The 14,598-nt window shown below is 43.9% G+C and overlaps 1 protein-coding gene across 3 annotated transcripts in view; it reads left to right on the forward strand.

Annotated features, from left to right (window-relative positions):
- dlg1b (discs large MAGUK scaffold protein 1b) overlaps window positions 1–14,598 on the forward strand; it is a gene marked incomplete at its 5' end in the record, with an annotated part of 78,743 nt that overhangs the window by 63,722 nt on the left and 423 nt on the right. The window contains 9 exons of one of the 3 annotated variants that reach the window (XM_080543322.1): window positions 2,523–2,637; window positions 3,667–3,843; window positions 4,473–4,539; window positions 8,214–8,310; window positions 10,167–10,208; window positions 12,369–12,419; window positions 12,842–12,943; window positions 13,232–13,404; window positions 13,818–13,927. In XM_080543322.1, coding sequence (XP_080399448.1) covers window positions 2,523–2,637; window positions 3,667–3,843; window positions 4,473–4,539; window positions 8,214–8,310; window positions 10,167–10,208; window positions 12,369–12,419; window positions 12,842–12,943; window positions 13,232–13,404; window positions 13,818–13,927 — 934 coding nt within the window. Of the gene's footprint in view, window positions 1–2,522; window positions 2,638–3,666; window positions 3,844–4,472; window positions 4,540–8,210; window positions 8,311–8,758; window positions 8,793–10,166; window positions 10,209–12,368; window positions 12,420–12,841; window positions 12,944–13,231; window positions 13,405–13,817; window positions 13,928–14,598 lie in introns of all 3 variants that reach the window. The other 2 variants (XM_080543323.1, XM_080543324.1) reach the window with 2 other exon arrangements.

Genomic DNA, 14,598 nt, shown 5'->3' on the forward strand with positions numbered 1-14,598 from the left:
AGAAAGAAGAGTCCCCTATTATTTATGTTATTATTACTTGGCATGAGCTGGTTTAGTTGCAGCTTCATGCACGGCTAGCACTGGACTCTAACCAACTAATAGAAGGAGCATTGAATTACTTGGATCAGTACAGGGAGCACTGTAAGTATTAAGATGCAACTATAGGAATGCACACAGTATTATTACCGTTTTCCAGAGATTGTGTCATACTTCACAATTTTAGTGGAAGTAATAGCACGTAAAAAAAGAGTGTCTACCGGTAGTTTATATTATACTGTGAGTTATTGTTTCAGTATTAGGATGGGGATCAATTAGGATTAGGATCAATGGAAATGTGGCGCTACACCAAGGAATTGATCATGCATAGAACTGTGTTGTTTTTGTTGATTTATTTACATATACAGTATGACAATATGATCATCCCCTTGAATAATGGGTCCATGACATGACTGTTTCACCTTTGCCTAATGTTAATGTTTGTGAACAAGAGATTCTCTTGTTTCCCTGTATGCTTTTATTGTCTTGTTCTTCTTCTTCTTCTTCTTCTTCTTCTTCTTCTTCTTCTTCTTCTTGTTCTTGTTCTTGTTCTTGTTCTTGTTCTTGTTCTTCTTCTTCTTCTTCTTCTCCTTCTCCTTCTCCTTCTCCTTCTCCTTCTCCTTCTCCTTCTCCTTCTCCTTCTCCTTCTCCTTCTCCTTCTCCTTCTCCTTCTCCTTCTCCTTCTCCTTCTCCTTCTCCTTCTCCTTCTCCTTCTCCTTCTCCTTCTCCTTCTCCTTCTCCTTCTCCTTCTCCTTCTCCTTCTCCTTCTCCTTCTTCTCCTTCTCCTTCTTCTTCTTCTTCTTCTTCTCCTTCTCCTTCTCCTTCTCCTTCTCCTTCTCCTTCTTCTTCTTCTTCTTCTTCTCCTTCTTCTTCTTCTTCATCTTCTTCTTCTTCATCTTCTTCATCTTCTCCTTCTCCTTCTTCTTCTCCTTCTTCTTCTTCTTCTCCTTCTTCTTCTTCTTCTTCTTCTTCTGTCGTACACCATTTAAACAATCTAGAATGTTATCCTTGTTTGAGTCATCATCACAGTTTCCTCTAGTGTCTAGTCTGTGTTTCATGATGACATCACAGTGATGGTGTATGTAGTGCATCAGCTTCCAGGGCAGGCTTTGTGCTGCTAACCTTTTCCACTTGCAGGGGAATCCGATCCGTTGTTAGGGAAGTGATTCCATCTCCAAGCAATGTCACCTCACCCCAGCCCGTTGTTCTATTCAGACCAATTCCGCCCTGCACATAGGCCTAATTCTGTAATGTGTGCAACAGGGGGTAGTGGTGGTCTAGTGGATAGTGAGTTGGACTTGGGATCGGAAGGTTGTGAGTTCAAATCCCGCCTGAAACCACACCACTACTAGTGTGCCCTTGGGTAAGGCACTTAGCCCTCAGTTACTCCAGGGGGAATGTCCCTGTAATTCGTAATTGTAAGTCGCTTTGGATAAAAGCGTCTGCTAAATGGCAAAATTAATTAATTAACATGTTAACACAATTCACTCATCTTTATCTTATTTATTTTTTTACTTAACACTAGAACAGCTGTGCTTTTTTACCTACTAAAAGAGCCGCCCCCCCCCTCTTTAAAATGCTCACGCTGCTATTTACACACAACGACCACTAATTGGCCGCTTGTAAATTAGACTGCTTCCTACACAGAAAAAAAAAGTCAAACTTGCTTTACACTAGCTTATCCTGATGAGATTTTGAAAATGTAAGGATACTGGGTGGTAGAACGCACATATCTAGGAAAAGTCATGAAAGGAGGGTCCTGAAATTTGATCGAGCGCCAAGATATAAACATTTGTTTTACTCATAGGGGTAAAATGACCCCTCATGGCTGATTAAGTGTTAAATCCTACAACATTCTGGGCCATTTTCAGGCCATTTTGTCCTCCTCTGACGATGATTTCCCAAGCCAGTGTTGTACATCCCCTCAGCAGGGGATCGGTACATGGGGCCCTACCCTGTGCCTGCCAAAAAGCCCCCCAAAAAAGTGACCGATGACTTTCGGTTGAGCATGAAGCCTGGGTAGCCAGGAGAAACGTGGCCGAATACTTTCATCAGATTTCACACTCTGACGAAACGAGAACGGAGTTGAGCACGGTGGCATAGTCTTCCGGGTTGGAGGGGGTGGAGTCAGGAGGGAGGGAGGGGCATTTTGACATAAATTATCACATTTCAGGACCCTCCTTTCATTACTTTTTGTAGATATTTGCATTCTACCACCCAGTATCCTTACATTTTCAAAGGATATGCTAGTATAAATCTATTTAGCAGTTTTTCTGTGTAGGAGGCAGGCTAATTTACAAGAGGCGCCATCTATTGATCTTTGTGTGTCAGTAGCAGCTTCCCATTCGAAAGATTGGACCTCCCTTGGGTTTCTTACTGCAACTGCACGACATGCATGTGTTTTCTATGTCCTTATAAAAAATGACAAAGTAGTACACATTTAACTAACTTAGAATTAAAATGAAGGCATGTTGTTTTCTGTCCAGAATACAGCCGGTTCGAGGCGAAGATCCATGACCTGCGGGAACAGATGATGAACAGCAGCATCAGCTCTGGGTCAGGCTCGCTGCGGACCAGTCAGAAGAGATCCCTCTACGTTAGGTAAGAGCCCCTCGTTAAAGACATTCTCAGAGGCTGTCTGTCTGTCTCAGAGGCTGTCTGTCTGTCTGTCTGTCTCAGAGGCTGTCTGTCTGTCTGTCTGTCTCAGAGGCTGTCTGTCTGTCTGTCTGTCTGTCTCAGAGGCTGTCTGTCTGTCTGTCTCAGAGGCTGTCTGTGTGTCTGTCTGTCTGTCTCAGAGGCTGTCTGTCTGTTTGTCTCAGAGGCTGTCTGTCTGTCTGTCTGTCTGTCTCAGAGGCTGTCTGTCTGTCTGTCTCAGAGGCTGTCTGTGTGTCTGTCTGTCTGTCTGTCTGTCTGTCTCAGAGGCTGTCTGTCTGTCTCAGAGGCTGTCTGTCTGTCTCAGAGGCTGTCTGTCTGTCTGTCTCAGTGTCTGTCTGTCTGTCTCAGAGGCTGTCTGTCTGTCTGTCTGTCTCAGAGGCTGTCTGTGTGTCTGTCTGTCTGTCTCAGAGGCTGTCTGTGTGTCTGTCTGTCTGTCTGTCTCAGAGGCTGTCTGTCTGTCTCAGAGGCTGTCTGTCTGTCTCAGAGGCTGTTTGTCTGTCTGTCTCAAAGGCTGTCTGTCTGTCTCAGAGGCTGTCTGTCTGTCTGTCTGTCTCAAAGGCTGTCTGTCTCAAGTCGGATAAGACCGTTCACTAAAAGATCCTCAACAGTCATGTAGAAAGGTCAGATGAGAGAAGTCATTCATGTGGTCAACAGAAGACCAGTTTTCGAGGGGACAGCTGCAGCCCACAGCCGACCTTAGACACGGGTTGTTTACCCCACCTCTGGGACCGGCTTAGCAGAAAGTGAATGTTTTCAGGGACGTCGTGTTGATAAACTGTCTCCCTGGTTCACTTTACGACACGCAACGCCATGTTTTCCATGTTGTTTATCCAGAATGGTGGATCAGCCGCCAGTTCAGATGTAGGTGAAGAAGCTTCAAGGTTTTGTTGACGAGCTGCAGCATTTTAGACGATGACAACAATCTGTTGATGAACATTGCAATGCTGAATGTTGGTGCTCTCATGTTGTTTCTAGAGCCCTGTTTGACTATGACAAAACCAAGGACTCAGGGCTTCCCAGCCAAGGCCTCAACTTCAGATTCGGGGACATCCTGCACGTGGTGAACGCCTCCGACGACGAGTGGTGGCAGGCCCGTCAGGTGACCATCCAGGGCGAGGCGGAGGAAGTGGGCGTCATCCCCAGCAAGAGACGGTAAAGTCTGTCATCTCTTCATCACATACAAACAACCACCTGTGTTTCTACATGTAGCCGTGCTCCCAGTCCAATTCCATGACCAGGGATCATGACGTTGTGAATCAAATTGTATTTGTCACGTACAGCACATACAGCTGTAATTGATATAGTAAAATGCTTTGGGATTGTGTTGCTTGATCAACAACAATCAACAAATCATCAATATATCAATATAGTAAGCTGAGCTGTTGAAGGGAGGAAGAATGCTTTAAAAATACAAATAAAAACACTACATATGGATATGATGGATGCCATTCCCTTTATTTTTTCTTGGTGTTTTTTTTAAATAATTCTGTTTGACTATTTGGTACCAGCTCGGTACCAGAGCAAGATTACCGGTACTTGTAGCTCGGCTCTAGCAATACTGGTTTCACCACAGCACACAATACCTACAGCAAGCTGAATCAAATTAGCCATTCATTCACTGTGTGGGCACAACATTGTAAACCACCTCTGATAGCAAATACTCAGTAATACACACAATTGCATGTGGTGCTATGATGAACTATGTAACCCATTATAGCTAAAGTGTTGTTCCTTGTCTAATTGTACCTAATCACATGACCTCCCTTGACTTTTCACCCTAGGGTTGAGAAGAAGGAGAGGGCGCGGCTCAAGACCGTCAAGTTCAACTCCAAGTCTAGAGAAAGAGGGGTGAGTGACCCACTTCATCTTCGAGTAGTACCGTACTATACATAATGTAGTAGTACCGTACTATACATCATATAAAATGAGGATTGTCATGTTTGAAGTTGATGAGCCCCATCCAGTTTTGGACGTGAAAGATTCACAATACCAGACTGACATTGTTAGCATGAAAGATGGCCTTATGTTTCTAACCATATTATGAAAAACAAATGTAGTCTAGACAATGACATAGATATGCATTGTTAAATGTCTTCGTTTTAGTCCAGCATTGGATACTAGTACTAATCTAATGTCTAATTAACTAATATTAAAGTTTGGAAATGCTACAGGAGCTACCTAGTTAACAGCATGTATCTGGTCTATTGAGACTAGCCATCATTTATGTTTTTAACTTGTATATAACTGCACTGGTAAACCAGGGTTGGCCGGTCCGACCCGTTACCTAAAGCACCTGTGGCGCGTTCTTCTAACACGCCGACCAAACCACCCAGCGCAGTCTCCTAACACAGCGAACGTGCATGAGACAAAAACTAAGGACCGATACGCTTGCCATTGATGTCTGACTGTCTGCCTCTGCCACCTCCCTCCGCCCACCTTCTCTCTCCCCACACACTCTCTCTCTCTCTCTCTCTCTCTCTCTCTCTCTCTCTCTCTCTCTCTCTCTCTCTCTCTCCCTGTCCATTTTAACGTTGGCTGCTCCGTGCTTTCACGTTCCTCTCTTCGTGCTGCATGTTCTAACGGCACCTGTTAACGGAAGCATGGAAATGTCCACTTTTTGGTCAAACTCTTAAGCTGTTATCTTGAGCTGCACATTAACACCAGAACAGCCATGGTCGGGGTCATTTGACCAAGTGAGTAAAACAAATGTATACCTTTGTACACTCGATCAAATTTCAGGACCCACCTTTCATGACTTTTCCTGGATATGTGCGTTCTACCACCCCAGTATCCTTACATTTTCAAAATCACATCAGGATAAGCTAGTTTGAAGTTTTTCTGTGTAGGAGGCAGGCTAATTTACAAGACGCGTCAACTAGTGGTCTTTGTGTGTAAGTAGCATCTTCCCATTCGAAAGACTCTAATAGTAGGTCAAATAGGCACGGCTTTATCAACACGCAACTCTTTATTGACTTTTTGGTCAAACACATCAATAAAGAGTTGCGGGTTGTTAATGTGCAGCTAAAGGTAACAGCTATGAGTGTTCTCATCTCCTCATAGTTGCATTTAGACTCATTTAGTGGGTCTCATTTCACAGTATTTACACCGTAGATTAGATATACTGTATACCCTTTTCCATTAGTCAAATAACATTTTCGGGGATGCATGAAAAGAGACAAACGAGAAAAGAGAAAACAGGTCGATTTGAATCTGGCTCTTGATTTGAGGCTGTCATTCACCATCCAGAAGACAGAAATGAACAGGGTATTTGAAAATGGGTGATATTCACAGCTGAGCTTTATGTGCCAGAGAGTATACAATATTAAATTAAAATGCATTTGAATCGCTTGCTCTTGGCATGATTACAAATGCTTCGGGGCTGTTCCCATTCTCTGCATCCCATTCTCATGCAAATAATGGCCTCTTTAAGAATCATTTTGTAGTGCACTGTTTCTCTTCCTCGGCTTCCTCTGAGACCTCACCCCCAGCACTCATCTCTGCGTTGCACATGCTCACTTTGGCTGTGGGGTAGATCCTAACCACAAGGTGGGCAGGGATGACCAGTCTCACTACTGTCAGTCAGAATGCAGCCAATAGAAGACCCTCCCTATTGTTCTCCACATCAGAGAGCTTTCATATTGTTAAGAATTGTTAAGAATTCATTGATGATTGACAGGATGAGAGGCCCCGCCCATCGGACAAAGGAACATAATTTCCACTCATGTTTTGGTGATATCATGTGCTCCTCTGGTTCTGTGGCTAACATTGTGAATGGTACATTTTCCGACGTTCATTTTTTCTAATGACTGACTTTGTAGCTTTTCTCCAGGTAACATGTATGTTGGAATATTATATTCAACTGCAATTCCTATTTAGAAAATCTCATCACAAGCTGGTCTTTATTTAGACTCTGGAATTAATCCAGCACCAGCATTGATTATTTATTCTATATGACCTATAATGTTTTATATTAGGCATATGCATATACAAAAGCCAAACATATACAAGAGCCAAAACATTATGACCACCTGCCTAATATGCCCCTGAATGTGTCCTGTGGTATCTGGCACCAAAACATCACCAGCAGATCCTTCAAGTTAATTGTGAGGTGGTGCCACCATATCTTGCTTGTTGGTCCAGCACATTGCACAGTTGCAATCACACTCCCTCCACCGGCTTGTCGTCTACCCACAGTGCATCCTGGTGCCATCACTTCCCCAGGTAAATGGCGCACATGTACACAGCCATTCACATGATCTAAAAGAAAAGTGGACTCATCGGACAAAGGCAGCCTTCTTCCACTGCTCTAAGGTCCAGTTCCGACGCTTGCATGCCAATTGTAGGCTCTTTCCACGGTGGACAGGGGTCAATATGACCGCTCTGCGGCTACATAGACCCATACGCAGCAGGGTGCGATGGACTGTGTGTTGTGACGCATTCCTCCAGTGACGACCATTAAAATGTTCTGTGACTTGTGCCACAGTAGACCTTCTGTCGGTTCGGACCAGACGGGATTTAGCCTTTGTGCCTCACGCATCAATGAGCCTTGGGCGCCCAAACCTGTCGCCGATTTGTGGTTTGTCCCTCCTCGGACCACTGTCGGTACGTCGTCACCACTGTGGACCGGGAGCACCCCACAAGCCTTGTCGTTTCAGAGACTCAGTCGTCTGGCCATAAAAATGTGGCCCTTGTCAAAGTTGCTCAGGTCTTTTACATCAGCTTCAAGAACTGACTGTTCACTTGCTGCCTAATATATCCCACCCCTTGACAGGTGCCATTCTAACAAGATAATCAATGTTATTGGTAATGGTAAATGGACTGCACTTATATAGCGCCTATATCCAAAGCGCTTTACAACGGCCTCTCATTCACCCATTCACACATACATTCAGACACCAATGGCGGCAAGCTACCATGCAAGGCGCTGGCCCGCTCACTGGGAGCAATTTGGAGTTCAGTGTCTTGTAGTGCCAAGGACACTTCGACATGTGACCAGCCGGGGCTCGAACCGCTGATCTGCCAAAGTTTGCGATCATTAGACGGCGGCTCTACCTCCTGCGCCACACAGATGCCCCCAATTCATCATTCACTTCACCTGTCTGGTCATAATGTTTTGGCTCATTGTGTATATAGTCTGCTGATTAGGGCTGTCAGTCGATTACAAAAAATAGTTGATTAATCTACTGTAAATGTGATTTAATTTGTTCTTATATTTCACCTTGCAATTTAGGTGATCACATATTTTCGAAACAATTCTAAACCAGAAACCCAAAGTGGTGCCTAGACAACGAGTAATAGGCTCCTTACTTATTGTGCTGCTTATTTTAAAAGGATTTTAGTGAAATTTGAGTGACGGAATCTGTCTTCAGTACCCAATGCTTTAGCCCACGACAGTGCTAGCCATAGACTCCAGCACCAGGGTGGTGAGAGGGCTTCTCATTTTCTCCATTACCGACATCAGACACCCCCTTCTTCCCCTCCTTTTTTCTTTCGTCCCCCCCCTTCCCTCTCTTCCTCAGCAGTCACTCAATGACAAGCGTAAAAAGAACCTATTTTCCCGAAAGTTCCCTTTCTACAAGAACAAGGAGGCAAGCGAGCAGGACACGAGCGATGTCGACCGTAAGTACCGCGCGAGTGAGAGAGGGGGCGTCACAGGCTTGTCAGTCATAGAAGAGGTCAGAGGTCAGGAACGGAGGAAAGACCAGCGAGGTACCGCCAGACACAGCGTGCGCCACGTCAACAGGGCCAGAACCATGACAGAACCGCCACACCAGTACCCACTTTTAATTCATGTCAACCAATGTAACATCATCAGTCTATTTCCTTGTACTCTATATTGACAGTACTGCAACCATAGTCTAATTTTGAGCCAACATGGAGTCCATGTTGAAGTCTTAATGCCTATTCCTACTGAGCCAACATGTCCGCCCTGTTGCATTGGCATTAGCTGTGTCCTGCGGTAAGTTTTCCCCTCACTCGTCTCTTTCTCACAGTACCGCCAGTAACGTTTTGTCCTCTTGTGGTTGTTCTCTCCTGTTTGGCTTGCTCTCTGCTGACTGCCCCACAGGACAACCCTGACGACATGCTATCCAAAGTCCAGAGTAAGTCCCTCAGCTTCCAGCCCAAACTGCTAGCGAAGGCCTGCCCCCGCCCGCCACCCACGCTCATGACTCCCTCTCTGGCTTAGCACTCCATCTATTCTCTCTCTCAAAGTCAAATGAGCCCCCTACCCTCCTCAGGCGATTCAACACACTCTGTAACACACACACACACACACACACACACACAAAAGCAAACACACAAACAAGTGTCTCTTTCTCTCTTTTTACTGTCCCATTCCAGTCTTCTCATTAGTGCTTCCTGCCCCCCCCCCCCCCCCCACACACACACACACACACACACACACACACACACACACACACACACACACACACACACACACACACACACACACACACACACACTCTCTCATCCCTTTATTGAACTGACTTTAGGCTCAAAGCCATTTTATGTCTTTGTTTGTTACTTTTGCACACCAGGTAAGTCAATTGATTCGATGTCCGTCTTGCGATATCTAAAAGGTGAGAAGTTAAGAGTGACATTAAAACTAATACAGCTAGGGGTGGAACATGTACCAAGACTTACAGTGGGGAAAATAAGTATTCAACACATTTACATTTACATTTTTGGCATTTTAGCAGACGTCTTACAATCGATACATTGACTAAGCAAGTGAATCGTCAATTCACTAGTTGTAGCAGGAAAGAGTAATCCAGCTCAGGCCCGGGGCCATTGGCAGTCGTCGTGATAGAAGAACACACAATCAACATTTTTTAAAATCAATATATTTTCATTGCAGATATTCACATGGAATTTATACCAGATATTGGTATTAGCGTAATAAATAAATATTTGTAGCTGTGTACCGTAGTTGCATTCAGTAAATAAAAAATGTCTGGTCTAAATTCCATGTTGAATACCTGCAATGGAAATACCGTAAGTTGAATTGAAAAATGTGTTGATATGTAGAATTTCCCCCACTGTATGGACAATATTGAACCATAGGCAGAACAGCCTTGCACTGGTGTGAATGACATCATCATATTCTCACATGTGTTGTTCACCCTTCTTGGGAAAACGCTGTGACCACACCATGGCTCAAGTATCTGAATGATGTTACCCTTCAGAAAATGTTTGTCTGTATGAGCCGAAGTGTGTGTCATGGATGGTGTTTGTACTGTATATTGAATAGTGACAATTTTTGCATCAGTTAGGTTAGAATTGTCATTCCATCTCCATTGTCATTTTGTCACATTTGGAGAGGCTGACTCAATGTACAGCAAAGGTCCAAATGTTTTGTTAGGCCTACATCGATGTTTTCACTTCCAAGGCAACTTGACCTAAAATGACACTCATTTGAACCAATGTTATCCCTATCTCTGTTTTAGTAACTCATCATACATTCCTCCTTCCAGAACATGTCACTTCTAATGCCAGCGATAGTGAAAGTAGCTACCGTAAGTCTCCTACTATTATCTAGCTACTAAGCCCTTCATAAATGCCTGTCGCTTCTCTGCCTTGTGCTACTGTGCTGGCAGCGCTAACACCGCGAGAGATGATGATATTCACTCCGTTATGAGCTACTACTTAACTGATGTCACTGCTGTGTGAATGGCTTATTTTCAATATATTATCAAACTAAAACTGGACCCTAACACCACCCATAACTTTGACTCGATGTTGCTTATACAGTATAAGGCCTAACAGTTTAACTGAGCACCATGATTTTTGCACTTGGCCTGTTAAATTCTAACTCTCTTTCACCCTCTTTGATAAACCTTATGACTGGAGGCTTGAGGCTTATATTGGACTGCAGTCGGGCGCTGTATGTATGCGCGTGTGAGGGTGGTTTTGAATGCTCATGTCTGGTCTGCATATTGCATCTGTTTTTTGTTATTTTTTCTGAGTGGGGCAGTCCCACTCATATTTTTCATTTTATTGACAGATACAGTAGAGATTTTAGACAGGAAGGATGGGTGAGAGAGAGAGGAGGGATGACATGCAGGATATGTCCCCGGCCGGAATCGAACCGGGGACCCTGCGGTTACATGGTCAACGCTTAACCCGCTACGCCACCTAAGCGCCACACATGCATATCTGTAATCTGGAGAGAGAGTTGATCAGCGTAGCGGTCCATCCGTTATTGACACAGAATCACCTCAGATTGTTTTTAGTTTTTTTTAATGGCACATACTTTCTTTTCTTTTTAATGAAAGATATGTATCTCACCCCCTGCTGATTTTGTGAGTTTACCCCCTTACAAAGAAATGAACAGTCTATCATTTTAATGGTAGGTTCTTTTTAACAGTGAGCGACAGAATCTAAAAATAAATCCCATAAAATCACATTATATGCATTTTGAAAACATATTTGTGTTTTATTGAGTAAAATAAGTATTGTACCCCCTACCAACCAGCAGCAAGAATTCTGGCTCCCACAGTGCTCTCGTTTTAAGAAAGTACTCCTAATCTCAACTCGTTACCTGTATAAAAGACACCTGTCCACAGAATCAATCGGATCAGATTCCAACCTCTCCACCATGGGCAAGACCAAAGAGTTGTCTAATGCGGGGTACACACATAAGGATTTTCTGCGATTTCAGCGATTTTCGGATGGCTGAAAACAACAGAAAACGCCCGATTATCAGATGGCTCTTAACATTTTCCTATAACAAAATCCTGTGGTGTGAGGTGTGTTAAGAGTCAATTCTCTTCAATTGTGCAATCAACTCCCGACTCTTTTCTGCTCGATTTTGGCCCGAAATATTGAACACATTTGACATTTACGATTGCTGGCCACGCCCATTTTCCGAGCAGGTTGTCGGGAGAGACAATTGACAATTGACAATTGATTGACTCTTAACACACCTCACACCACAGGATTTTGTTATAGGAAAATGTTAAGAGCCATCTGATAATCGGGCGTTTTCTGTCGTTTTCAGACATCCGAAAATCCTTATGTGTGTACCCCGCTTAAGGACATCAGGGACAAGATTTTAGACCTACACAAGACTGGAATGGGCTACAAGACCTTTTTATTTTGTATTATTTTATTTCACCATTATTTATTCAGGGGGGGCTAATTGAGAGCAAGCTCTCTTTTCCAATGACGCCCTGATTACATAAAAATACAACTATACACAGTAAAAAAATAACATAAACACAGGAAACAAATTACAGAATGGCAGATAACAGATCAGATATCAAAGTGCACATGAACATTCAGAATGCATGCGTACAAAAGGCTTTTGAAGTGCTTGAAAGGCTTTTGACTCCATGCCTTCTGAACGTACATGTGATGGTTAAGAACTCCCCAGCTTCCCCACTACTAACCCAATTGTTCCCTATTGAGCTGTCAAAACGATCGCACTTTGTTCAGCTCTTGTACACCTTAGCCACAACTTCAAAGGCCTCCATCTTTTCCCCCCTAAAATTGTGTCTTTAAGCATCTCATTCATATGAATAATAGATATGTATATAAAGCTTGTGTTTTCCTCATAACATTTCAGTAAACAACAAAAACCACCAGACTAAAATCAATATGGCTTCATAACATTTGTCAGTATACTGATGTGACGGTTAATAGAGTTGTTTTTTGTGGTGGTTCTCTATTTCTAGGCGCTCAAGATGACTATGTGCTGTCCTACGAACCTGTTAGTCAACAGGAAGGTGAGAAACTTACTCCGTCTCTTTCTCAACACTGTATGTGGGGAACATGACGCGTTCCGACCGGCAGGGGGAGCTATAGGACAGTTGGTGAAGGGATGAGGGTCCAATTGGCATCGGCTGATGCCAATTGGACCCTCATCCCTTCACCAACTGTCCTATAGCTCCCCCTGCCGGTCGGAACGCGTCATGTTCCCCACACTGTATTTTACTCTCTTGTAAACTACTCTATGTCTATTACTCTCTCTAGTATTTCAAGAATCTTCACTAATCAAGTGATGTTTCATTTGAGCATGTAAAGCTCTAATAAACATCTGTAAAATACTTCATTAAAGTCACCTGGATGGGATATTCAGAGGTACCGGTAGTTGTCGTCCTGAACTGCAAATTCCTAAAACACAATTCACTTCTTCTCTTCCCTTCAGTCACCTACGCCCGTCCAGTGATCATCCTGGGACCTATGAAAGACAGGATAAATGACGACCTGATATCGGAGTTTCCTGATAAATTTGGCTCCTGTGTACCCCGTGAGTATAACAGACCTTGTGTGTGTGTGTGTGTGTGTGTGTGTGTGGTTGGCCCTAATAGCATGATGTCAGCTATGGCCAGGCTTATACTTATTGTGGTTAAGAAAATGTGCCATACATTACAACAGTTAACTTCAGAAATTATGTCATATTGTTATCGATGACAATAGTAACTCCTCCACCTTCTGCTGTGAGCCATTGCTGGTGTCCTTTCATATGAAAACATGTAGATTAAACATGTAGATTAAATATTTCGTTATTTTTGTGCATCCCTCCTCTCCATTTCAGACACGACGAGACCCAAGCGGGACTATGAGGTGGACACCCGGGACTACCACTTTGTGGTCTCCAGAGAGCAGATGGAGAAGGACATCCAGGACCACAAGTTCATCGAGGCGGGCCAGTACAACAACCACCTGTACGGCACCAGCGTGCAGTCCGTACGCGAAGTGGCAGAGAAGGTACAAGGGGGCAAAGCTCTTCCTTAGCGGAAGTTCTTCACAGTTGTGGCATTGAATTCCACCATGCGACTGGTTTATATTCCTAGTGCGTGTGCAGTTTTTGGCAGGCATGCTTTTGAAACAAGTTAACAATTGAATAAACACAGAGTAATCGGAGACCAATGCTACAAATCAACAGTGGCATGCACCGTATTTTTGGACGCATGGTTAAAATCATATTAGATGTCAAATACTTTGAAATTCAATACATTGCAAGATAAGTAAAGTAAAGTACACCTACATACCACAGTATGTATAAGGCTGCCCCTATCCGTTGGGAGGCCTTGATTAAGGGTTGATCAAACTCAACCAAAAGAACACCAGTGTAAAGACGACACAGTGCATTTACATGACTTCTCTCTTCCCACCCTCAGGGCAAACACTGCATCCTGGACGTGTCAGGAAACGCCATCAAGAGACTCCAGCTAGCACAGCTTCACCCTGTCGCTATCTTCATCAAACCCAAATCAGTGGAAAACATCATGTAAGTGTTTAGCTGCTACGGTTGCAAGACCCACTCATGGGGCGGCTGTGGCACAGGAGGTGGAGCCGCTGTCTAATGATCACAAGGTTGGCAGATTGGCGGTTCGAGTCCTGGCTGGCCACATGTCGAAGTGTCCTTGGGCAAGACACTGAACCCCAAATTGCTCCCAGTGAGCAGGCCGGCGCCTTGCATGGTAGCTTGCAGCCATTGGTGTGTGAATGGGTGAATGACGCGTTGTAAAGCGTTATAAAGCGCTTTCGATAAAGGCGCTATATAAGTGCAGTCCATTTACCATCATAACAACTGCCTGCTTATCTCAAAAGTTAAGGATTGGGTCTGACAAAACCATGACAGTTAATATTCATTCAGGGTAAGTTTTGTAGCAGCTAAGGTGTCACCTTTATTCTTGTAATGATCCAGCCCAAGAGAGCAGCAATGAGTATCAATTGTTTGACGGTGGGAACAAAAACTATTTGCTAAACGAAACACTATGAGTAGTCTGGACATGTAACTGTAGTATAGTACCATGCTAGCCACTAAAATATGGGGATACCCACCCTGGTAGATGTTACACAGCTGGAAGAATCTCCTGGCCATGGTGCTGCTGTTCTTGCCTAGGTTTACTTCCCTGTTGTTGAGCATTGGTTTTTCCTCCATGGGGCTTCAAGATG

Source organism: Nansenia antarctica (genome assembly GCF_963989245.1).
Source record: "Nansenia antarctica genome assembly, chromosome: 12".
Lineage (NCBI taxonomy): Eukaryota > Metazoa > Chordata > Actinopteri > Argentiniformes > Microstomatidae > Nansenia > Nansenia antarctica.